At 35.6% G+C, this 25,019-nt stretch overlaps 7 protein-coding genes across 7 annotated transcripts; 4 read left to right on the top strand and 3 right to left on the bottom strand.

Annotated features, from left to right (window-relative positions):
* Positions 1–227: 227 nt before the first annotated feature.
* HO173_012475 (uncharacterized protein) lies at positions 228–712 on the top strand (the record flags this gene model as incomplete). Its single annotated transcript, XM_037314344.1, has 2 exons — positions 228–533; positions 584–712. 2 exons carry the CDS (start codon positions 228–230, stop codon positions 710–712), a joined length of 435 nt encoding a protein of 144 aa, XP_037158796.1.
* A 149-nt stretch (positions 713–861) lies between these two features.
* On the top strand, positions 862–1,353 carry HO173_012474 (uncharacterized protein; the record flags this gene model as incomplete). The annotated part of the gene is made up of 2 exons (XM_037314343.1): positions 862–1,160; positions 1,305–1,353. The coding sequence occupies 2 exons, from the start codon at positions 862–864 to the stop codon at positions 1,351–1,353; spliced, it is 348 nt and encodes a 115-aa protein (XP_037158795.1).
* A 546-nt stretch (positions 1,354–1,899) lies between these two features.
* Positions 1,900–3,615, bottom strand: HO173_012473 (uncharacterized protein; the record flags this gene model as incomplete). The annotated part of the gene is made up of 3 exons (XM_037314342.1): positions 1,900–2,427; positions 2,496–3,269; positions 3,325–3,615. The coding sequence occupies 3 exons, from the start codon at positions 3,613–3,615 to the stop codon at positions 1,900–1,902; spliced, it is 1,593 nt and encodes a 530-aa protein (XP_037158794.1).
* An 838-nt stretch (positions 3,616–4,453) lies between these two features.
* On the top strand, positions 4,454–5,478 carry HO173_012472 (uncharacterized protein; the record flags this gene model as incomplete). Its single annotated transcript, XM_037314341.1, has 2 exons — positions 4,454–5,114; positions 5,174–5,478. 2 exons carry the CDS (start codon positions 4,454–4,456, stop codon positions 5,476–5,478), a joined length of 966 nt encoding a protein of 321 aa, XP_037158793.1.
* Positions 5,479–5,529: 51 nt separating this feature from the next.
* On the top strand, positions 5,530–6,252 carry HO173_012471 (uncharacterized protein; the record flags this gene model as incomplete). Its single annotated transcript, XM_037314340.1, has 1 exon — positions 5,530–6,252. One exon carries the CDS (start codon positions 5,530–5,532, stop codon positions 6,250–6,252), a length of 723 nt encoding a protein of 240 aa, XP_037158792.1.
* A 2,171-nt stretch (positions 6,253–8,423) lies between these two features.
* On the bottom strand, positions 8,424–11,351 carry HO173_012470 (uncharacterized protein; the record flags this gene model as incomplete). Its single annotated transcript, XM_037314339.1, has 4 exons — positions 8,424–10,484; positions 10,595–10,956; positions 11,011–11,206; positions 11,268–11,351. 4 exons carry the CDS (start codon positions 11,349–11,351, stop codon positions 8,424–8,426), a joined length of 2,703 nt encoding a protein of 900 aa, XP_037158791.1.
* Positions 11,352–13,315: 1,964 nt separating this feature from the next.
* Positions 13,316–13,852, bottom strand: HO173_012469 (uncharacterized protein; the record flags this gene model as incomplete). The annotated part of the gene is made up of 4 exons (XM_037314338.1): positions 13,316–13,426; positions 13,504–13,569; positions 13,620–13,663; positions 13,717–13,852. The coding sequence occupies 4 exons, from the start codon at positions 13,850–13,852 to the stop codon at positions 13,316–13,318; spliced, it is 357 nt and encodes a 118-aa protein (XP_037158790.1).
* Between the last annotated feature and the right edge of the window lie 11,167 nt (positions 13,853–25,019).

The raw sequence follows: 25,019 nt of genomic DNA, 5'->3' as shown, positions 1-25,019 counted from the left end.
AGAGACTGTCAAGGTTGCAGCCGGGCACGCTGCGCCAGCAGCGTTTGATCTGCCTTAGAGTATGACCAAATTGGCCCACTTCACTGCCGAAGCCGCGAAAGCAGGCGCTGATCTGGTGGTGTTCCCGTAAGAGTCTAGGGGTCTTTTCCCTTACTTAGCCCGGTGCTGAGCTTATCTGCCGTTACTGACTCTGCATGTAACCCCAGGAAAGGCCCCCTTTCGGCGCTATGCCTTCGACGCAACCGTCGGCGCACGAGAGCCTCGTGGTGAATAACCCAGGATCTAGGCTCTTTTGGGGAAAACCAACAGGTGGCGCATCTGAAATTCGGGATACTCAGGTCGACAGTGGTTTGCCAAAATACTATGATGCCGCTGTCGGCATCCCGTCTCCAGTGTTCGAAACACTTGCCCGCACGGCTCGGGAAAATCATGTCTTTCTCTCACTCGGCAGCATCGAGAAGGAAGGAGGCACGCTCTATTGCACGGCTATTCTCTTAGATAGAGATGTGACGCTCCTGTATAAGTATAGAAAGGTTCGGGCGCCGGTTCGGTTCATTTACTATAGAGATTCTGACAGTCACAGTTGATACCAACGGCGGCTGAACGCATGATCTGGGGCCGCGGCTCCGGCGACGGACTCATCGTCGCCGATACTGCGATTGGCAAGGTTGGTGGATTAATCTGCTGGGAGAATTGCCCGCTGCTAGGCTAGCGCTGTATCACAAAGGCATTGAGTACGTATTGAACTCAACTCATCTCTCCCACCTGACAGTCCACCAATCGAATTACTAGAAACTCCATCGCCCCCAACGCCGACGACCTGCCCTCCTATATCGCAACAATGCAGCGCATCGCGAAAGAATGCCGCTGTTTCGTCATCGACTCGAATCAATTCTGCAAAATAACCTTCTTGCCTACTCACCAACACTCCCAACCCATCAAGTCTCCCTCTTCCCCTCCGACTACCCACCCTTCGCCGCCTCCAACCCCAGCGACCGCGAACCAGACGGCACGGCTTGGACCGCAGACGACGTGCTAAGCCACGGCGGCTCCCGCGTCATTGGACCGCTGGGAACGTTTCTCGCTGAGCCAGTGGGGGATAAGGGGGAGATTGTGTATGCGGAGTTGAGGATGGGTGAGCTGATGGAGGCGAAGATGGAGTATGTATTTGCTGAGTCCATATCTTACTTTTTGCGACTAAGTACTGCACTCTTGAGACATGTCTCGGGGATCTTCACTATCGAAAAACGTCCCAAGGCTCGATAACCCGCCTCAAATACGCAATGCTAACGGCAGGATTGTAGTTTCAGTTTTGATCCGGTGGGGAGTCATTCGAGACCTGGTGTCTTGTAAGTTCCTGTGGAGGTCTTATACTAGTGGACTATGTGTCTGATCGTCGAGGGGAGTCAGTTGGAACTGAATGATACTACTGGAACGAGTGTGACGTGTGACGGCTCGTGGGGGTAGGAAGAAGGGCTGTCATGCCGGGATTGCATCGTGAGGAATGGGGACTTCGATATGGAAGGCGCTATTTATTAGCAAACTTGGGGGTAGCTATCATGTGTGACTCCATACTAGAAGGGAGCTTTTCCGTGAATGGCTCCTTCCCTGTCGTCCCCCAATCTAAGTCATGGCGTATCGTCTAGGAGAAAGTACTCTTGTCAGACCCATCAATTATGTGCTTCGTCCTAACTTGGGGACGACTATGTCCCTTCGTGGGGATAGGAGCATGTGAACAGTGCTGAGGACGAGTATTGGTCGGGGTCATTATCATCGAGTAGACAGACGGACGTATAGCGATGAATGAAGCTCTCAATGGTAAACGACAAGTAGGTTCCCTCGGCATAGTATAACTCCTCCCTACCCAAAGAGAAGAGAAAAGAAAAGACGGCAGCACTTTCAAGCACTGGTAGCCATAGTCATCTTGGACTCAGCCTGGGTGGCATCCACGGCATCCGTAGGTGCAGCCTCACGCTTCTTATCCGTCCCGTCCGCCTCCTCTTTCTTCTCGATCCCATCCGCATCTCCCTTCTCCTCCGCCCCCTTCCCCCCATTCCTCTCGGCCCAACCTTCCGACCCGTCCGTCCCGGGCTTCGGGGCACTCGTGGCCCACTTGCCCATGAAGCCAGACTTGACGAGACCGGAAGCGGTCTGGAAAGGATCGACGCCTTTCTCGGCCGGTTGCAGCCCGGCGGCGACAAAGGCTTGCTGGAAGTCGAAGATGATGTCCTTGATGTCTTCCAGGCCGAGACTGACACGGATCAGATCGGGCGTGACGCCGCCTTTGATCTTCTCTTCGTCGGGAAGTTGCTGGTGCGTGGTGACCCACGGGTGGATGATGAGGGTCTTTGCGTCGCCGACGTTGGCGAGATGGCTGCAGAGTTTCAGGTTGTTGACGACGGCCCTCACTTCATCGATATTCCCCGCCTGGCCAACCGTCAGCATCACGGTAGATGACGCATCCAAGCGTATCGACAAAGAGCGCGGGTACATACCACGCCAAATGTAAGCACGCCGCCAGGGCCGTTGGGCATCGTCTTCTGAGCTCGCTCGTAATCCTTGTGGGACTTCAAGCCCGGGTAGAGCACCCAGCTGACGCACGGATGCGCCTCGAGCCACTCGGCGAAAGCCTGCGAGTTCTCCACGTGGCGTTGGCCCCGGAGCGGCAGGGTCTCCAAGCCTTGGAGGAAGAGCCAGGCGTTGAAAGGGCTCATGCACGGGCCAAGGTCGCGCATGGAGTCCATGCGCAGCTTGGCGGCGAGGGCTTTGTTCCCGTACGTCTCCCAGAACCGCATGCCGTGGTAGCCGTCGGCGGGCTCCGTGAATTCGGGGAACTTGCCGCTGGCGCTCCAGTCGAAGTGGCCTCCGTCGATGACGATACCGCCCATGCTCGTGCCGTGGCCGCCGATCCATTTGGTGCAGCTGTGGGTGACGATGTCGGCGCCTAGTGAGATTGGACGGGAGATGTAGCCGCCCATGCCAAAGGTGTTGTCGATGATCAGAGGGATGCCGGCGTCGTGGGCGACCTTTGCGATGGCCGCGACGTCAGGGATGTTGTGCTTTGGGTTGCTGATGGTCTCAATATAGACGGCTCGGGTGTTTTCATCAATCATGTTTTTGATGTCGGTGGGGTCATCGCCTTGGACGAACTTGACGGCGATCTTGAACTTTTTCATGTAGACTCTGAATTGGTTGTACGTGCCGCCATAGAGCCAGCTGGTGCTGACAAAGTTGTGGCCCGGCTGACAGCAATTGGTGATGGCCATGAACTGGCAAGGATCGATCAGTACGGTTACCAAAAAGGCTGAGAAGGGTGAGGCTTACCTGGGCAGCATGTCCTGAAGCGGTCGCTACGGCCCCGACACCCCCTTCGAGCATGGCCATTCTGGTCTCGAAAATGGTGTTTGTAGGATTGCCCATGCGCGTGTAGACGTAGCCATCCTTGGACCAGGCGAATTTGCCCGCCCCGTCGGCGGCATCTTCGAAATTGTAGGCACAGGTTTGATAAATAGGAGCAGCTCTTGCACCGTTAATAGGATCTGGCTCTTGACCGCCATGCAGTGCGATGGTGTTCCATCCTGGGTGCTCAACGTTCTTTAGCGATCCCGAAACCATTGTGAAGATTGCGTTGTCGTAAAAAAGTCAAACAGCGAGAGTAGTAGACTATAAGGTGAATGCGGGGGAAGCTGCAGCGGCAGCAGCGCCATTATATTAGAGAGGTCGGATGCATATGCATCCATTTCGCCGATCTGCAGATTGACGATGTCTCCTACCGTTTCTGTCATGTTGCGTACACTTTTACTGAGAAATCTGAAGTTGAAAAGTCCAAATCCCGAGACTTTGCTTCAATCCCCGAACATCACGTGACCAGCCTCTGGTCTGGACTGGGATCGGCCCCACCCAACCACTGTTGGCCTAGCTTTATCGAGGTGGAAATGTGTATCAGTGGGGGCACGAACAGGAAGATATCGGCACTGAAACAAGAGAACACGGTCTGGATTGGAGAGCTAACTTCCGGAATAGTCGCCGTGTTTGCGGGATCACCCCGTAGATTGTTTGACATTTCCTTCGGTATTTGCCCCCCGCATCCGACGTCCTCTCCGATATCAACACAGGAACACTACTGTCCCTTAATCAGTGTTAGATGTTTCCAGGCTGTTGGACTCGGATGATCAGGGTCCCCGTTGTGAAGTGTGGGGAGAGTCATCGGTCACAGAAGCCGGCCGTTCGTCCTGAAAGCCTCGCTATCGGCTAGCGTTCTGTACATAGAAGCGATCGGCTTTGGTGTTAGTGCAGTCCATCTTGCGCAAGAACGCAGGTTATGAGTGGAATGAGCGCATAAAAATTCCTCTTTTCAGTGCTGGTATCCTCGAGTTTCTTTTTGTGCATTCATCGCAACTCCGACTTCCTCGGACATTTCACCTGTGGCCAGTCTCACTCCATGCTCTCACCAATGAGGAAAACGAACAGTACGTGGGTGGTGCAGAAGTATGGGGGGACGAGTCTGGGCAAGCTCCTAGATAGGATAACCGGAGAAATCATTCCCAGCTCCCTTGAGCATGATAGAGTGGCAATAGTCTGTTCCGCACGATCTGGCACAACCAAGTCCACGGGCACGACCAAGCTACTGCTTGAAGCCATCTCTCATGCCACAGACCCCAGCCTTGGGTCGGGCGAGCGACTTGACAATGCTGTTAGCATTATTCGAGATCAGCACCTGGAAGCTGTGAACTCAGTTGTTGGCGATGGGTCCAGATATGCCAGTGGTAAGCCAGCCAAAGAACTGGAATTGAGTATAATCGACGAGTGTGAACGCCTTCGGACTTTCCTCCATGCTGCGCAAACGGTTGGGGAGCTGCCTCCGCGTTCGCAGGACCGTGTACTTGCACTCGGAGAGAAATTGGCGTGTCTCATAACCGCATCGTCATTGGAACACAGAGGCTTTGGTGCAAAGGTTGTACTGCTGGAGGACATTGTCGAGCAAGCGTACCCAAGTGATCCAAATGGACCAGAAGCAGCGTATGAGGAGCTTGGACCTCACTTCTATGATCGAATTTCGATAAAGATAGGGGAAAAGATACAAGAATGCGGTGATAGGATCCCCATAGTCACTGGTGGGCACAATCAATGTGCTCAGATTCCTAGAATGACCATCCTTTTAACAACCCCGCAGGATTCTTTGGGGCAATGCCACATTCCCTTCTTCACAGCGTTGGCCGGGGCTATTCAGACTTCTGCGCAGCGATGTGTGCTGTGGGCATCGGCGCTCGTGAAGTCCAGATATGGAAGGAGGTCGATGGCATCTTTACCGCGGATCCTAACAAAGTGCTGTCGGCTAGGCTGCTCGCGACAGTGACTTGCGAAGAAGCAGCAGAGCTGACCTATTTTGGGAGCGAAGTACGTGGTCCTGACCTGCTTTCTTCTCCAGTCCTTCCGGCCACCTCGAATTGTGGAGATCTTACCGGATTCGCGCTGTGATCTGCGATAATAATTTTAGATCTTCCGATACAGGTTATTCATCCCTTGACAATGGAACACATCCAGAAGGCCAAGATTCCTCTGCGATTGAAGAACGTCAAGGATCCTTCTGGCGCTGGAACCATCATATTTCCTTCCAATTATCTTGCCTCAGATGTCTCCGCAGAACTCAACGAGATTCCAAGTGCAGCTCGGTCAGGCATATCGACGCCCACATCTTCCTTCCTCCTTGCCAACGGTTATCATGGCGATATGCAGCAGCGACGAAGGCCAACCGCAGTGACGGTCAAAGACTCCATTCTCATCATTAACGTGCTCTGCCACCGAAACAACAAGTCTCATGGGTTTCTCGCCGAGGTCTTTAGGCGACTAGATCAGCACAGAGTAGTAGTGGATCTGATCACAACCACAGAAAAATCGATAAGTTTAGCAGTTTCAGCAGCAACGGAAGGGGCAAGGGAGATCAAGAATGCGACTTCCGAGATTGAGAAGCTTGGGACTGTGTCTGTCACGAGAGGGATGTCAATCATCTCAGTCGTGGGTCACAAGATGCGTAACACGGTGGGAATAGCTGGGGAAATATTTTCAACGCTCGCTGGGGCAAAAATCAACATTTACCTCATCAGCCAAGGAGCAAGCGAGATCAACATCTCCTTCGTTGTCAAAGAAAGTGACGCGTTGCTTGCCATGAACGTGGTTCATACAAAGGTTCTGCAAATTCCAGCCCATTCGGAGCAGGAGAACAGCTTCTCTAAAGGACCGTGGCTTTATTGAGTGTAGGTAGTAAGCTACAAATATCGCAGTAGGTCTTCTGTCATGGCGTTTCGAGATTTGATTACCCGCTAAGCGACGAGCCAAATGGTATTGAAGAAGGGTTGGGGGTAACAGAGGAGGATCGTAGCGCTGTGAAGTCGGCGCCTTGTCAGAGAATAGACCAAATGTCATGACTAGAGCGCTCACAGTACGGTTCGAAGATAGAGATCCTATGACGCTGTAGTGAAGATCGATAAAACATGAACGGCACCAGGGGGTGCAAAAAGTGACGAGGCCAACTAGGCCGGATTTGGTTCTCGAGGAGTGGGAGGAGATTTCTCTAGAAGAAATCCAGAAACGGATCGATGAGATGTCGGAACGCTGTTCATGGCTTGTAAATAACAGTGGCAAGGGTATTAAATCAGCTACGTGGTGATCTGGTAGTGGTAGAATAGCAGAAATGTAGCCAGTTTGATCTGGAGAAGCTATGTCCAAATCCGGCCTAGTTGGCCTCGTCACTTTTTGCACCCCCTGGTGACGGGAACTGACCATTAGGTTGTAATCTTGCTACGATTGTCATCGTCCAACTCTTCCTCACCCAACTCATTATCGACGAATTTAAGAGCTTCTAGTTTGTTTCTTGTCCACCAGACTTCTCGGTGATCGGGGCCAAGGACACTCTGTTGTTTTGCATGCACCATTTCAAGTAATTTCTTTGCCTCATAGTACCGTCCAAGCCGCGCGTATGTCAAAGCGATGCTGGCTTATATGAACAAGGCATGGCTAAAATTTGACCCTTTTGATTTCTTAAAGGCTTCGCAGGCTAGCTGGAAAGACTCCAGTGCCTTATCGTAGTTGCCCAGATTGTAATACGCAAAGCTCCTTTCTCGAAGAAGGCGGGGGGGGTGCCATCGTCATTGCTGTAAAATTCGCGGCATAGTTTCAGGGTTGCCTGTAGACTTTTCTCCACGTGCGCCGCTCTGTCGTGATTGCCCATCTTCAGATAATCGTATGGGAACACGCTATACTTAGTATGGGCCACTCCAACGTTAAGGCCACCTCAATACGGATTTTTTCAACTTTTTTACCTACCCACTCACATATATATATATATTATAAATTATTATTATCTATTTAAGCCTTCTTAGCTACTCTAATCTTAATTAATTATTTAATCCTCGTTATAGCGGCTTTAAAGTACTTAATCTTCTTATTTCTAAGTGCATTATATACCTAAGACTCTTTAATATTTACCCACTTTAAAGCCCTTAAAACCTTTTTTATCTTAGTTTCCTTACGCGTAGTAATCTTAGACCGAGCCTAATAAGAGTAGATAATATCTCCCTTCTAAACTATTATATTAAGCTCTACTTTACGAGTTACTTAAGTTACTATAGCCTATTAAATAGTATTTAATTCTCGCTTAGCGAGACTAGTTAAAATTAGCATCGAGGAAAGCGTATAATCTAAGCTACTAATATACTTAATTAATATAATATACTCTCTATTATCCGCATTCGTTTAATAAAGTAAAAGTTCTCTTTCTTTTATAATAACCCATTGACTCTTACTCACCTTAATTTGAAATCCAATCTCGTCAAAGTTATAGGTACTTCAAACTCTTAATAAACACTCTAAAAACGTTAAAACCAGTTCTAAATAACTTCTAGTTTATACGCATTCTTTCGTTAAGCTATAAGAGGCTTTTATTTACGCATTTTATACTAAGGATTACACTTTAAAAATCGCGTAAGTTAATAATTATCTACGTACTTAGTAGGGCTAAGGCGCTCGCGGAGTATAGAGTTTATAGCTCTTTTAAGTATCGGATGACGATAAAATATTTCTAATCTATCGAGTCGTTATATATATTAATAAAGAGCCTATTCTTTATAATCTATAAGCGCGTAAGAGTAGCTATCTTTAGAGGGGATCTTATTATAACGATTTAAAAGTTGATTGTAAGGCACGTTGAATTTAGCAGTCAATCGAGTGACTTTAAGCTTTATTCCGAGGGCAATAGTAGCTAAAGCCTTCTGAATACGTTTCTAAATGACGGCATATGAGTCAGGCATGGTTATGGTTGTGGTAGATAGGTGGGGGATGGATGGTTTAAATTATTGAAAAAATTGGTGTTGGGGTGGCCTTAGCGTTGGGGTGGCCCATACTAAGTGTAGCGTGTTCCCATACGATTAGGCATTGTGTCTCAAGTTGTGGAGTTGTAGATTATCAATGAGATACAATTCTGGTACGAATTCCTGTTGCATGAAAATTTTGTCGCTCAGCCTTAACACCTCTGTATATTGGGAATTCCAGTCATTTATGAGCATCATCATTTTCAGAGTTTTGAGTGTACCATAGTGCCTACTACCAAGAAGGATCTCTTGGCCGGAAAATGCTCTTTCATAGGACCTCAAGGCTTCCATATCTAAAGATAGTGCCCGATAACAGTCGCCCATGTAACTGTGGATCCTGAACTTTAGTGGTACATCTAGATGATCCATCTTTCTGGAAGCGGCAGTGTAGACTTCGAGAGCCTCTTGGTACTTCTCAAGTCTTTTGTAGAATTCGCCAATAGCCAGAAGCGCAAACACATGAATACCCGAGGCATTCCTCAAGATCAATTGAAAGAGGACCTTGAGAGGATCGTTCAGAACACGTGTCCTGCGGAGAGAGGTTGACAGTCTTAGACATAGTTCAATTTGATGGCCGATAGGCAACGAATTTTGGCCTTTCAGGAGATCCATGGCTCGAGACAAGGTAGCAGAGGGATCATTTGAGCTTGGGCTCGAATAGGGAGAACTAGTCTCAACATTAGGGCCAGCTGTGCCAGACTCGAGAACTGAGTCTGCAGATTCATGGTTTTGCTGCTGGCCAAAACTTCCAAATTGTCCGACTGTAGCTTGGTTGAGATGAAATTGCAAACTTTCTGTGAGTGGATCATCATGCTTTCCCGCTCTTCGCATTTGGCCAATCCGTTCCTTCAAAGTTTTTTCGAAGATGGCAAATAATCTTTTGTCCAGGCCTGCATCCGCCATCCGGTCACCCCAAACCATGAGCTCGTCCATTTGTGACTCAAGAGTAACATCTTTGAACAGAAGGTGGGCGAAGTGTTGAACCCAGAGTATACTCTGTGTTGACTCTAACACAGTTTCTATCTTAGCTAGACTGATGGAACAAGGTGGCCAGGATCGGTTCAAATGAAAACAAGTATACAACGTAGCGTACGCAAGAAGAGGATAGCTATCCCAGAGAGCTTGCGTAGACTGACACGTTTCGGGCTCCCAATTTCTTCTCTCCTCTTGCTCCAACCTCATGTAGTCGAGACAAAGCCAGGCGAAAGAACGGTGTGTCTGGGTAATGTCGATTCTAAAGCCTAGCACAGCCCTGTCAGATTCGCAGACCCATTGATCCTCAGGACGGATCAAAAAGTCTCTGACAGAGGAGTGAATAAGGCGCAAGACACCGTCTGTCATGGAGACCAGGCCTCCAGTAACATCAAGTACCCTTTGAGGTGGCTGTAGAAGTAAGTACTCCTCGAGAGGTTGCGCCACTGTTTCTAACGACCGGCAATGCATAGCATGAGCATATCGAAGTTCCTCGAAACGCAGGGGGCGGCACGATGCACTCGTGAAGGCCAGGACATTATGTGCTAGACATAGCTCAAATTTGTCGAGTTTTTGAAAAAGGTGGAGAAAAAGGAGTTGGTATGCTTTCTCCAGTCCACGGGGCAAATTCTGCAGTCTCTCGCTGAACTCGGATTTTGACGATGACTTCCTGAGGTCATCGACCATAAGCCGAACCCACAGAAACATGCCATCAGACTTGTCCGTAAGGGTTTTGTAAACGGTCGTCCGGAATTCCGGAAGTGAAAGAATGTCTGACTTGGCGATTTCATTGTTAATGAAGGCCTCGATATCATGATTTAGCATCGCAGAAGTAATCTCAATCGCCCCAAAAGCAGGATTGTCTGAATGTGTCTGGATGACGTTTGGCCGACCCAGCAAAAGTATACGTAAGTTTGGGCATACTTCCATGATTTGCATAATTTTGACGGACATGGTGTGATTGTAATCAGTGCATTCGTCAATCCCGTCAACAACGCAGTATACCGGCTTCGCCAGTGATGAAGCTATTTGTCCGAAGGCCTTCCATAGTTCCGGAATGGTAGGCTGGCCGTCCAGTCTTAGGTGGTGTATAGTATTCACATTTCTTTGTTGGTAGTCTCTTGCAGCAACTGCCATAGGAGTGTTCTAATGAGACTTTCAGAAGTTTGTCGGCTTCCGTCGGAGCTAGAAAAAGCGAAAAATAGGGTGTGCTGTTCGCTTTCTTCCAGTCGAGCCACTATTGAGGAGGCCAATACTGATTTGCCGCAGCCATGAGTGCCAGAGATGACGAGGAGTCGATCCTGGCTTGTCAAGCATCCTGGCTTAATCCATCTCCCAAACACATCGTTTGATGTGATCCAGTCGCAGGTGCCCTCTAATCTAGCCCGGACTTGACGCAGGTGAACATGTTTGACATCCGAAGGTTTCAACCACCTTTCACATTGGATCTCTAACTCTTCGTGCTGTCTTCGGCCGGCTTCTTTGCGGAACTTCGCTGCTTCTAGAAGCTCCGTGGCAACAGCAGTCTGGTCAGCGACCCTAGCATGGCGTTCAAGTCGAGCTATGACGGCTCCAATATCTTGATCAAAAGAGCGTACTACAGTCTGGGCTAATCTCACTAAAGGACCCTTAAGCAGAGAAAGCCATATTATAAGCCACCACTGAAACATACCTAATGTTCTCCGCCGAAAGAATTGGAAGGCCCGCACAGAAAAATCCACCACGTCGGTAAAGATGTTCAGGAGTGCAATTTGCAGTATATTGTCCGACTGCAACTTTTCATAAACCTCGAGTCGCGGAAGGCTCTCTGTAATCGATTGTAGTAGATTGAAAACCTGCTCGGTAGCTTTTGAATGATCGTCCGAGATCTAATCAAAACAATGTTCAGACCTCATTCAATGCAGTCCAACGCTGTAGAGGCATATTAACCTTCAATATGAACTTGATCGGCGCCCATAGCGGACATCCAAACCCAGCCTGTGTTTGTACCGCAATGTCCACCACAGCACTCATATTCTGCAACCATGTTGTATATTTCTGCAGCTTCGATTCGGATTTACTTTAATAAGGACCTGGAGAACTTCATGGTCTACTCAAAATAAGCAATTGAGACTTCTAACAATCATTACGACCCTCAAGATCTTATCCACAATGATGGAGATGACCATGGACGCGACCAGGTCACATCCAATACGTCCCAACACCTCGTTCCTCGATCTTCCCTGCGAGATCTGAGACTCAATATATCAGGTAGCGCTACACAGTTCAACAAGCATACGACCAGTTGGAAAGATCTCGAAGATCACGGTTACTTCCGGCAAGAAGAGACGGCTCCCCCTAACAAAGTCAATGGTCAATTTTTCAAACCCTGGACTCCCTCTCCAGCTATTGCGAGTCAACAAGCAGGTTCACGAAAAAGCAACCGAGACCTTGTATGGCGGTCATCGTTTCATATGCGTCATCGGCCCCACAGCTCGCGTCCGTCAAATTTACATTCATCCTAAGGTTTCAGTCCACGTTTGCACCGAGAAAGCTTATCGGGCACATTATGATTGCTACCGGTTTTTCGCATGAAAGAAGCTATGTCACATACGAGGACAATCTCTCGGATCTACCGTCCCGTTATCTGACGTTGATCAAGTGAAGCGATGTTCATGTCCAGATGTCGGCCGCTTGGTGTAAAGAGGAAGCTCAGGGCATCCAGACAAGCTTGGAAAAATTTGCAACTTGCTTCGGCGGCTCAAAGCATTCCCTACAGGGTGTAATGATCCATCTGAATCAGTCTCAAGAAGGCGCCATTCCTCATCACGCAGATGCTCAATTTCTAACCCTGTCAAGCGTTATGGACGGGTCATATGGAAGATGAGATGCGGAGGAAAGAGATGTAGGGCCTGTTCGATTTGACAAATCGTGCAAGCCTCGTTCTGTCGCGGTGATCTTTCCGGACTGAACCCGAATATCCCGAATATCCACGCGGGATCATCCAACCATAGGGCTTCGGCTGTCCCTATGTCGCATCCAGAATCTAGTAGAACACGCACCGCTGATCTTGCTTACAGAACGCTTCTTCAAATGGCTTGGTAAAGTAAAGCGTGATTCCTCTGTTCCCGGTAGTCTCCCATGGAAACAGCAGATAGCTACCTACATGCATCCGCCACCAAGCATTCAGGTAAGTAAGCACAACTGGTGACACGGTGGCGCTCCAAGAGAGGATACCTAGGTACAGCGTCAGACCTGCCTTCCAGTCCCAAAATCGGCAGGCTTCCTGATACAGGTCGAATCCCTTCGCTGGCCGTGGGTATAACAGTCCACCGACTGAGTTAAGGTGGGGAATATTTGGGTTGATTGATTGGCACCATGATGTTACATCATGCGTTGAAGGTGCATGCATCAAGTACCGAGAAGAGAACGCAGAGCCGGCAATCATATCTGGAAGATGGGTCGTATTAGGTGCAGTTGAGGCATCGTTTGGGTCCAGAGACCCAACATCTCCTGCGAGATCCGACCTACCCATGTAGGCTGACCACTCATTAATATTCTGTCAAGACTTCAGCGGTGATCAGCAGCTTGAAAGCATGTGTAGATTTGACCGGCGAGGTCGCTGTAGCTTGTATGTACTGCGAGCGTTCTAGTGGCAGTCATAGACGAGCCTCAGCCAGCCACCCGTTTGAAGTTCTTGCCATTATGCGGATAAGGTACGTCTATAGATCATTCGGGAAGGACTCAGATCCCGTGCCTCATGAGGACTCTGGAGCTTGACCGTTTGATCCGCAACCTTTGGTGAGATTGGGAAGACAATCCCTGTCTAAGAGTCCCCGCAGGACTACGTGAAATGAAAGGGAGAGTCGTTCGAAAACATGATATTTTTATTTCTGTCATCTATGCTGTCTTCTCGACTGCCACATCACCCGCAACAGCAGCTGGCACCATCCACAGTCTGACCCCCGGTATGGTGGAGTGACGTCTCGGTCGCTCCTCTACTGCTTGGAACCCCAAGCACCCTTCTTCTTCAGCATCTCTTCCTCCTCTTGTTGAATCTCCGCATCGATCTTGGCACCCTTGGAAGGCTCGTTGCCGTGGTTCTTCGCCTGATCGATACACAGACGTTAGCAAGTCATGCCTTCTCTCCGAGATGAACGCTCGGGGAACGCAACGGACAACTTACGGGCAAAGTAGGATCTTTCTGGTACTCAGCAGCCTCCTTGGAGATCTCCTCTGGCTCATTTTGACGCTTTGGAACGGTCAGCCATCTCTGACGCTCTGAGACCTTGAGCAAATTACCTTTCCCTCTCGAGCTAGCTTGTTGGCAATCGATCTCTCATCCTCTGAATCAATTGTTAGGTCTCATGTCTGGCATTGCTTAAATGTGGCTACGCACTGGAGTCATTTGCCTTGTGGCTGTTTGGCTGTCCTTCATGGTACCTGTCCGCGACGTTGGTCTCCGAGTCTTTCGAGTTGCGCTGGTCCCCAGCTTCGTAGACACCACGACCACCGACGCTTGATGTTCCACTCATGATCGCAGATGGAGGTTATTGTGTTTGCTTGGGTGAAGTGTTTGATGATTTGGTACAGATGTGTGTTTAGAGTGACAATCACAGGAGTTGGTTTCCGTGCTGATGCCGTGACGTAATTTAGCTCAGTTACCGACCCGCGCCTAGCTAGTTTCATGAGGAAACGCGAAATACTAGGAAATGCGAATTTTTTAAATCCGATAAATCCGACTTAGATGGCTACTACTATCATGGCCATAACTACCACTACCACTCATTCAAATGGCCTACTACCATAGTCTACCATAATGGCCAATGCTACGGTACCATAGTCGCCGCCTATAAGCTTAACATAGTAGGTGTCCCTGCCCTAAACTCAGATGTAGCCTGTTTTTATCCTGGCGACATATGTATCTAAATAGCATACGATATTCCATCCAGGCCATGTGGTGCAGTGGGATACCCATTGAAAACACCACAAATTATCTGACTAGTGACTAGCCCCTCGACGTATAACTATAAGTTCAAATCCATCAAATATCTTAATAATTTCGAAAATAATAAAAAAATAATAACTTAATATTTGATTTCTTATAATCGTAAAAGAGTTTATACTATAAGTGTATAGTTTATTCTAATTTACAGCCCATTTCCACTTATATATATCTGAAATTTATTAAACCTCTACTAATTTGCTTATAAATAGGCTTTTAAACTTCTTTTTTAATACTCTAAAACGCTATATAAAATAGAGAATACGATAAATCTTACGTAATAGTCTAAATATCTAATATTATAATATCGTAAAACTTTAACTTTAAAGAGATTCGATAAAGAAACGAAGAAATAGTGGCTATAAACGTATTTTGCTATAAGATAATTATTTAATATTATATCTTTAAGCGGAGAAGAAATCGTAGAATAATATACTCTAATTAGTTCGGGTACTCTCGAGCTAAAACGAGCCGCAATCTTTAATTCTTAAATTAATATTAAATAAGTTTCTTCTTAAGATATTATATTTACGAAATCGCTATAAGAGACTAGACGATAATAATAAAATCGAATAATAACGCGATATAACTTCGAAAGTTCTTTATAAATAGAGTAATAAGAAAAGCGTACTCGGTAAGGCTTACGTGAGGTAATTATTAAATAATAAAAGTCTAAGTAATCGATTTCTAAATATAGAAAAATAAGACTTTAGAGGGCTTTCTAAAGACTTCGAATAAATTTAAATCGTTTAAAAATACGATATTCGAGCTACCGATAGTCTATTAATATCGTAAACTAAGTATCTTCTATTATTTAAAATAGATATATATAAGCCTTCCTATAAGCCTTTCTATAAGCCTTTCTATAAGCCTTTCTATAAGCCTTTCTATAAGTCTTTCTATAAGTCTTTCTATAAGCCTTTCTATAAGCCTTTCTATAAGTCTTCTTAATCTAAAATAGATATATATATATAAGCCTCTCTATATTAATCGATTTATCGAATAGATAATTTAGAAGACTAAGAAAAGAACTTACTAATTCACAGTTCCACGTAGCGAGTAAATCGTATTTCTTCTTATTATAACTTCTTTAAAGGCTTTAAAGAAATTATCTAAAGAGATACGCCTAGATCTTATAATTAATAAGTATAATTAAGCTCTTATAGTTTATAAGCTTAGCGAAGAGCCTCGTAAAAAGAAGTCTACTATCTTATTAATTATATTATACTATAATTTTACTAATTTTACTCTTAATCGATATATTAATAAAAAGACTTATTCTTATTAAGAAGTATATAAGAATAAATAATAAATAAGTTCTATAGAGGAGTAAGCTTTAAGTTTATAAGTTCTATAAGTAATAGAGTAAGATTAATTTTTAAGAGTTATCTCTATTTAATATATAGCTAAAGAAATATTAATAATAAAGAAAAATTATAAAGAGCTAGATATAAATTAAGTAATTAGCTTTCTAAAATATTATTTAGAGCTACGAAGTCGATATAATTAACTATTAAATAAAGAATAAGCTATAATTTATAATTTAATAAAATTACTACGATGATTTCGATTTATAAAATTAGTAATTTAGAAGTACGATATTTAGAAGAAAGATATATATAATATAAATAAGAAAGAGATTATTTTTAATTCTACTAGTAGAATAAAAGTTATTATCTTTAAGTATAATATATAAATATATAAAACTTAGAATAAGAGTAGAGAATAGATAACTTTTATCGAATATATATTCGCTAATAAAAGGCTTCTTATATTAATTATTATCTTTAAAGATAAGTATTATATAAAGATTTAATATAATATTATAAAGAATATAGCTATATAAATTAGAATAAGTAAAACTAACTAGATAAATAACGTGTTAGATCTAAATTAGTTTATTAAATAAGCTATTCTCTTATATAAATTTAATAAGAGAAGTACTCCTTAAAAAAGCGTCTAACTTACTTCTTATAAAAGCTTTAAACTATAAACTCGATAGATAATTAAAGAACGATATCGTCTTCTTATATATAACGAATATATATTATATATTAATATTAAAGTTATAGAATTTTATACTAGCAACGATATTATTCTCTTATATCTATTTATTTATATTATATATATTCTTTAATTACTTAATATCGAATTTTTCTTATCTTTAGTAATTATATATCGTAAATATCTAGAGAAAAATATAAAGTATAAAGATAGTTACTTAATAAATAAAGTGGATTTTATTTAAATAATTTAAATAATAAGAAAGAATACTATAACGAAATAGAATATCAAATATATATAGTAAAAGAGTAGCCTATTTTTAATTTAACCTTAACTTATTCTTAATAGATTTAGACTTAAAGTATTAGAATTATCGTCGAGTTTGTTATTAAATATATTTATAAATATTATATTTAATAATAACTTAATTTTTATATTCTATATATTTATAAATATAAAGTAAGTTAATTAGCTACTTTAATAAATAAAGATTAAAAATTATAATTCTATAATATTAGAAAAGCTTAATAAAGTAGCTAGCTTAGCTCTCGCTATTAATATCTTATTTAAGACTATTAATAATAATCTTATTAAGATAAATAAATAAAAAAAGAATAAGATTAAGCGTAGATAAGTATACTAAGACGAAGCATGGCATGGCTGTATAAATTATAAATCTCGATATTATTTAGTAGCGAAAGAATAACTTCGCTATAAAGTAATTTAAATAAGAATTTCGAAAATATTATCACATCGGACCAGCTATTTTTAAAGACACAAAGAGAGGTAGAAGTCCAGTCAAAAAAAGGCTACTACACCTCCCACGCCAGGTCTATTAAGACTACTATCCTTCGCTATACCGGAGGCTCCCCCGCAAGCTCCCCGCAGGCCCCCCGCAAGCTCCCCCGCAGGCTTCACCGCAGCAACAACAGCAAGGTGGAAGAGATAAAAGCGGTAGTAGAGGTGGAAGCGGTGGACGAGGTAGACGAGGTGGACGAGATAGAAGAGGTAAACGAGGTGAAAAAGATAAGGTAGTAGAAGAAGAGGTAGTAGAAGAAGAGATAGGAGAAGAAGAGGTACGATTTTCACGAAGTGGTAGACCGATAAGGCCTAAAAATCGAGGAATTAGTTCTCCGATATAAAAGCCTTGATAGCAAGAAAGAACTAGAATTTTTCATCTTTATTGTGCGGTGTTGCCATACAATTTTGGTGAGAAGTAGACATTTGAGTGTTTATATTACTATATAATTCTAAAACTCTTTAAATCTAATAATTCTAATTCTTTTACTCTTCTTAAAAATAGCGATTTAAAATTAATATAATAATTATAATTAAAGCGTAGTTATAATATTTATAAAATAAGTTATCGTTAACTAGTATAATATTAAATTAAAATATTATTATAGTATAATTAGAGATATTAAAGCGTATTATAAACTCTAATAAAGAGATCTTTATACTATTTATAGATAATAATTTAATAAAAAAATCGAGTAGTAATAATAATAATAATAATATTATTTATAGTTAAGAAAGTATCTTTAGTAAAAAGCGAGATATTAATAAATAGATTAATTAATCTATTTATATTCTAATCGATAGAGTAAAGTATATTACTTATTATCGAGATATATTTATATAAGAATATCGCCTTTAATCTTTAAAAGTAAAAATTATTTCGCTTAAATAAGATAAAATATTTATAGATCGTAATTATAATAGCGATAATAATATATTAAGATTATTAGCGACTTTAGAAATAAAGAGAATTATAAATAATATTAATCTCGAATATAATAATATTATTTAGCGACCTCGAAAAATAATTTAATTAGAGAAATTATTAATTTATTATAAAAAGAGTATTTTAAAGTATTAAACTCTAGTATAAAAGATAAATAAGACGTTTCGTCTAATCTCGAAAAACTTTCTTATCGAAAAGAATAAGATTCTTTAAACTCGTTAATCTTTTAATAATAATTAGAAAGAATTATAAACTAATAAGAAGAATAGATTTCTAAATTATAATTATATATAATAGAAGTTTATTAACTTTCTATTAAATTAAATTAAAGATTTAATAAATCGCGAATTTAATATTATTTAAGCGTATATAAATATTAATTAAAAATAAAATTAAACTATATATTAATTCGATAATTATCTTCGATTATTAAAAGCGTAAATAAATCTCTATATTAAGAATTAATAAGTATATTACTTATTTATAAAGCTTTATATAAATCTTCGCTATTAGCTAATTAATATTTAAATTATATTAATTAAATAAAATAAGCTTTTAACGCTTATAATATACTTAAAGAATAATAATTAAAAATAAAATCTTTTAGAGAATATAAAGTAAGTAGTATTTCTAATTTATAAGAGAGTTAATAATAATAAAGTTAAAATTTTTAATATAAGAAATCGTAGTTATCGCGAAGATAAAATAATTTTAATTTAAGAGATAAATAATCTTTAAGATTATAAGTCGAAGAATAAATTTAAAAATAATAAGTTTTATTTAAATAGTATAAAATATTATAATTATAAAGAAAAAGAATATTATATTAATATCTATATTAAATTAAAAAAATAGAAAATAAAAAATCTTAATAATATATTAATTAATTTAATTAATAATTATAAGCTTTATATAGTCGACTCGATAAGAAAAAAGAAATTCTTATTAAAGACTTTATAATAACGAGAATAAAAATAGAAGTAATATTTATTTTATCGTTAATTTATAAAGATAGAGTACTTTTAAATAATTAAAGCGAGTTATAAACTTTTATTAAAATTTATTTTAATAATAATAAAGAATAAATATAATAAGCTAGCGTTTTACGATTAAGTAGAATCTAATAAGAATTAATAATTTCTTATTAAAATCTATATAAATAAATAAAAAATTAATTTATTATTATAGTACTTATTTAATTATCTATTATCTATAAAATAGTTAAAAGCGTATTAAGCGCTATAAATATATTTTCTATACTATTAATAAAAAAAATTTCTTAATAATTTTAGATCTTTTAATCTTAATTAATAAGCGAATTAAGATAAATATAAAAGATTAAATCTAGCGTTTCGACGTTAAAAAGTAGTTATTTACGATTCTAGCGTTATAATAATTCGCGAATATCTTAAAAGAATATAAGATTATTTATATATTAGTTATAGTTAAAATAATAACTATAAATAGAAATATAAAATTAATATAATTAAGATATAAGATATTTATATAGATAGCGTAGAGATTATTTTTAAACTTCTTAATAAGTTAAAAGAATATAAAGATATATTCTTATTAAAAGAAGTAAGTTAATTATTATTATATAAGAGTTATAATTATACTATTAAAACTACGACGAAGCTATTATTTAATTCGCTATATAATTTATTTAATATAAAGTTAGTAATATTAAGAATTTATCTTAATAAAGCTTTAGCGAAGAATTAAATTAGATACTCTACGAGTTTAATAAAAGCTTTAATTCTATTTATTTTAAAAAAGAATAAAGATTTATATTTATATATTAATTATCGAGGTCTAAATAAGATAATTATTAAAAATTAATATCTCTTATTCTTAATTAGCGAGACGCTTAATCGTCTAAATAGCTTTAAATAATATATTAAATTTAATTTAAAGAATACTTATTATTATATATAAATTCGTAAAGACGATAAGTAAAAAATAGCGTTTTATATATATTATAAATATTTTAAATATCTAATAATATTATTTAACTTAACTAACGTCTTAATAATCTTTTAAATCTATATTAATAAGACTTTAATTAAACTAATTAATTAATTTTATATAATATATTTAAATAATATTCTTATTTATTTTAATATAAAGAAGAAGTATTTAGATTATATAAAGTAAATATTTAATTAATTTAAATAATATAGCCTTTATATAAATTTAAAGAAATATAAATTTTTTATTATCGAAGTAAAATTTCTCGACTTTATAATATTTATTATTAATATTATTATAAATAAATATAGAATTACTATAATTTAAGAGTAGTTAAAATTAAAAGACTATTATAATATATAAGTTTTTCTAAAGTTTATAAATTTCTATCGAAGATTTATTTATTATTATTTTTAAATTATAAACTCTTTAATAGAATTTTTTAAGAAAAGCGAAAAAGATATTAAGTTAAGATTATTTCTATAGCTCGAGACTATAGAGTATATATTTAAGAAGCTAAAGAGCGCCTTTATAATCGCGTTTCTTCTAAATTATTTTAATTCTCAACTTCTAATTTAAATTAAAATTAATATCTTATTATTCGCTATAGCGAGTATATTAATTTAGCTATATATAAATAAATAATAATATTTAATCGCTTTTTATTAAAAAAAGATAATTAATATAAATTATAATTATAAAATATATAATTAAAAACCCTCTTATGATTATTATAATATTTAAGTATTAGCGTTATTATTTAAAAATAACTTTTTATTCTATTAAGATTCTTATTAATTATAATAATTTAAAATACTTTATAAAGTAATTAATATTAAATAATAAATAAGCTCGCTAAATAATAAAACTCTTCTTATATAATTTCTTAATTTCGTATAAATTAAATAAGATGAATTCTATTAATATATTTTTAAAACGTCTTAATTATAAAAGCGAAAATAAATTAATTAATAGACTTCTCTCTACGTTATAATAGAAACTAATTAAAATTAAAAGTCTTTTAAATTTTATTTTAATTATTATTAAGATAGCTTATAAAAATTATAAAAATTATATATATAATAAATATAATTTTAATAATAAATATCTTATTATATTAAATAATTTAAGTATAAATAAGAGTTTTTTAGATACTAATTCTCGAAAAGAAGTATTTATAAAAAGAAAATTTAAGAATTTAATAATTATTATAATATAAGAAACTTACTTAAATATAATATATTCTTTAAGATTTAGAGAATCTTAATTTCTAATAAAAGAGAGTTTAAGTAAGATATTTATTTAATATATTTATAACGTAATTAATAAGCGACTTAATTCTATTACTAAAACTATTAATTATAAATAACTCATTTTATATCTAATTATTAAAGTATTAATAATTAGCGAAATAATATATAATATAAATAATAAGTCTATTTATAAACTTATAAAGATATTTTAATAAGAGAATACTTTTATTAAATAGTATAAAGCTAATAAAGTATTAAATAAGCGAATATAAAGTATTAATAATTAAACTTAAAATAGCTAGAGGCTATTAAGATATAATAATAAATTATATATTCTTAAAAAAGACTTAATTTAAGAAGAGCTATTAAAACGCTATTATAACGATTTTATAATTAAGTATTTTAATATTAATAAGATATTTAAGCTAATAAATAGAAAATACTATTAAAATAATATTCGCGTAGATATTAAGAAGTATATTAATATATATAATATCTATTAGCGTATAAAGATAAAATATTATTATCTCTATAATAAACTAGATATACTTTCTTTATTAATAAGACTATAGAAGAAAATTATAATAAACTTTATTATAAATCTTTCTTCTAATAAATATAAAGATTATATTTATAACTCGATTCTTATAATAATTAATCGATATATTAAAATATTAAGATATATATTTATTAATAAGATAATTAAGATTATATAATTAGAAGAGTTATTTATAAAGAAAATTATTCTTCGATATAAAGTATTAGAAGATATCGTTATAAATCGAGAATTTATCTTTATAAATATGTTTTAATTAGAAGTTTATTATTAATTATAAATAAAACGTAGACTAAATATTATCTTTTATTTATAAATTAATAAATAAATAAAGCGATAAAATTAGACTTTAGAATATTATTTAAAAATATATTATTTAAAGCGATAAGATAATTAGATAAAGCTTCTATTAATCGCGAAATTTATATATTATTAAAGCGAGTATAAAATAATTAATTATAATCTATTCTTCGCTATATATAAATATTAATTAAAACTTAAATTAATCGCTAAAAATAGCGCTATTAAGAGAGAAATATCTATAGCGAAAGAATATATTAAAGAAATCGATATAATTTAATAAGAGCTTATAAGATATTAATAAAGCGTATAAAAAACGTAATTAAAGTCTTATAATAAGAATTATAAATCGTAAAGATTTAATCGCGATAATCTTATTATACTTTTTATAAAGAATTTAAAATAAAAGAAATTAAGTAAAAAGCTTTCTAATAAGCTAATTTATTTATTTTATATTTAAAAGTATATTAAAACGTAAGCGTATCGACTATAGCTATCGCTTATCTATTAAATTCACTCTATTTTTTATATATTATTATTAAAATTATATAAATAAAAATTAAAAGATTTAGATATCTCTAAATATTCTATTTCTAAACTAATAAAAGATAATAAAGAGTATTTAATAAAATTTATATATAAAAAGTATATAAGAAAGAATAAGATAAAATATCTTATTTAATAGAAAGATTATTTTAAGAAATATAATAAATAGCTTAATAAAGAAGTTATAGAAAATATATAAAATCTAATTAATAAGTTTAATAAGTAGAGCTTACGAGTATAAAACGCGTAAAATATAAATATTAAAAAAGAGGCTTAAAAGATTAATAATTTTAAAAAAATATTTAAAGATAAAGAACTTAGTTATAAAGAGTTAAATCTCGAATATTATAATAAAAAATAATATTAAAAAGATTAATAAAAAGTATTAATATCTAAAGATAATAAAGAAAAGATTATATTATTAAATATAATAGATATTATAGTATTAAATATATATATATAAAATAACGAGTTAATTAAATCTCTTAAATATATTAAAGATATTATTATTAATATCGTTATTATTAAGATTATTCTCTTAAATCGCTCTTATAAATAGATTCTATCTTATTATTTATCTTATTATTCTTATTATCTTTCTTCTCTTCTTCTTTCTCTTTATTCTTCTCTTTCTTTTTTTATCTCTACTATTATTTATCTTACTCTTATTATTATTACTTTTAAAATTTAAATTTAACTTAAATATTAAGAAAGATATATTTATTAAAAAAAGATTAATTTAAAATATATTTAATATAAATATAAAGAATAAGAAATAAATATAAAAAGTATAGATATATACAATAAACTATATAACGTTATATATACTTATTAGAATACTTAGAATCTTTTAAAAAATCTTCGCTTTATTAAGCGAAGCCGCTTCGTTATTTAACTTCTTCTTTATTTTTAAATAATTTTTAATATATTAAATAATCGTTAAGATTATATTAAAGTATTTATAAATAATCTTAAATCGCGTAATAGATATAAAATCGAAGATATTAAGAATAAGAATATAATAAATAATATAAGTATATTATAAGCGAATACGAATTATAGCGTTAATACTAATAATAATATATTTATTTATTAAAATCTTTTAAAAAAATTAGTAGACGCTATAAATATATCTATTACGCGTTATTTATATAAAAACTTATTATAATATAATTATTATAAAGATAAATATAATAATAATACTTCGCGATTATATTTTTATTATTATCGAAGATAGTATTATATAAACGAGTAATATATTAAAAAGCTTATCGCGTATAGCGATAATAGATATTCTTATTTAATATAGATAGAGGTCTAGCGCTATAAAGAGCTAATATAATAAATAATAATTATTAACGCGTAAGAAATATATATATAATTATAAAATCTTTAAAAAACTTATAATAATAGTTATATCCTCTATATAATATATTAATTAAATATATATTTATTATATATTAGTTATAGAAAGTATAGATTATTAAAAGTTAATAAAGAAGTATTAATAAAATAGAAAACTTTTTAAAAAAAAGTAAATATTATTATAATTATATATTAATTATATATATTATATATCTAAATTATAATATTAACTATTATTTTATATATTATTATAATTATATTTAATCTATAAAAATAAATCTAATATTATCTATCGACGTTATATACTTTTATTATATATTTATAATATATTATATTTACGCTATATTATTATAAAAAACTCTTTTTCTTCTTTTTTATAAGATTTAAAAAATTTTAATAAATCTTCTAATAATAAGAAAATATTCTTTCTATACTTAGATTTAAGAATAAATCTTTAAAGAAAGAAGATAATTATTAGAAAAGAAGCTTAAGAGTTTTAAACGAGAGAATTCTAAATTACTTAATTTATATATATCTAATATATACTTAATAAAGTCTTAGCGAAGTCTTAGTAAATAAGCTTAAATAAGTAATCTTCTTTAAGTTTTCTTTACTTTCTTTAGAATTAGTTTTAAGATTTTCTAATTTCTAAACTTTAATAAATAGATTAATAATTGCTATTAAATTTAAACTAATTTTATATAATTTATATTATCTTTATCTATTATTATATCTATTATTTCTTATTATTAATATTAAAAAGAAAGTAAAATTTATTATTATCTTTATATTAAAATATATTTATTAATATTTTATATTAAGTATTATTAATTAAAAAAGCTAAATCTATATTAGATAAAAATTTAATTAATATTTTAAGATTAAGATATTTAAAGAAAAACTAAAAGAGATATATAAATAAATAAAATATTAGAAATAAAATAAAATTAATATTTAA

This window comes from Letharia columbiana, assembly GCF_014066305.1.
Source record: "Letharia columbiana isolate WasteWater2 chromosome Unknown Sc0000081_s0, whole genome shotgun sequence".
Classification (NCBI taxonomy): Eukaryota; Fungi; Ascomycota; class Lecanoromycetes; order Lecanorales; family Parmeliaceae; genus Letharia; species Letharia columbiana.
Note: the sequence above shows the minus strand (reverse complement) of the source record. Positions and strands in the feature narration are given on the sequence as shown.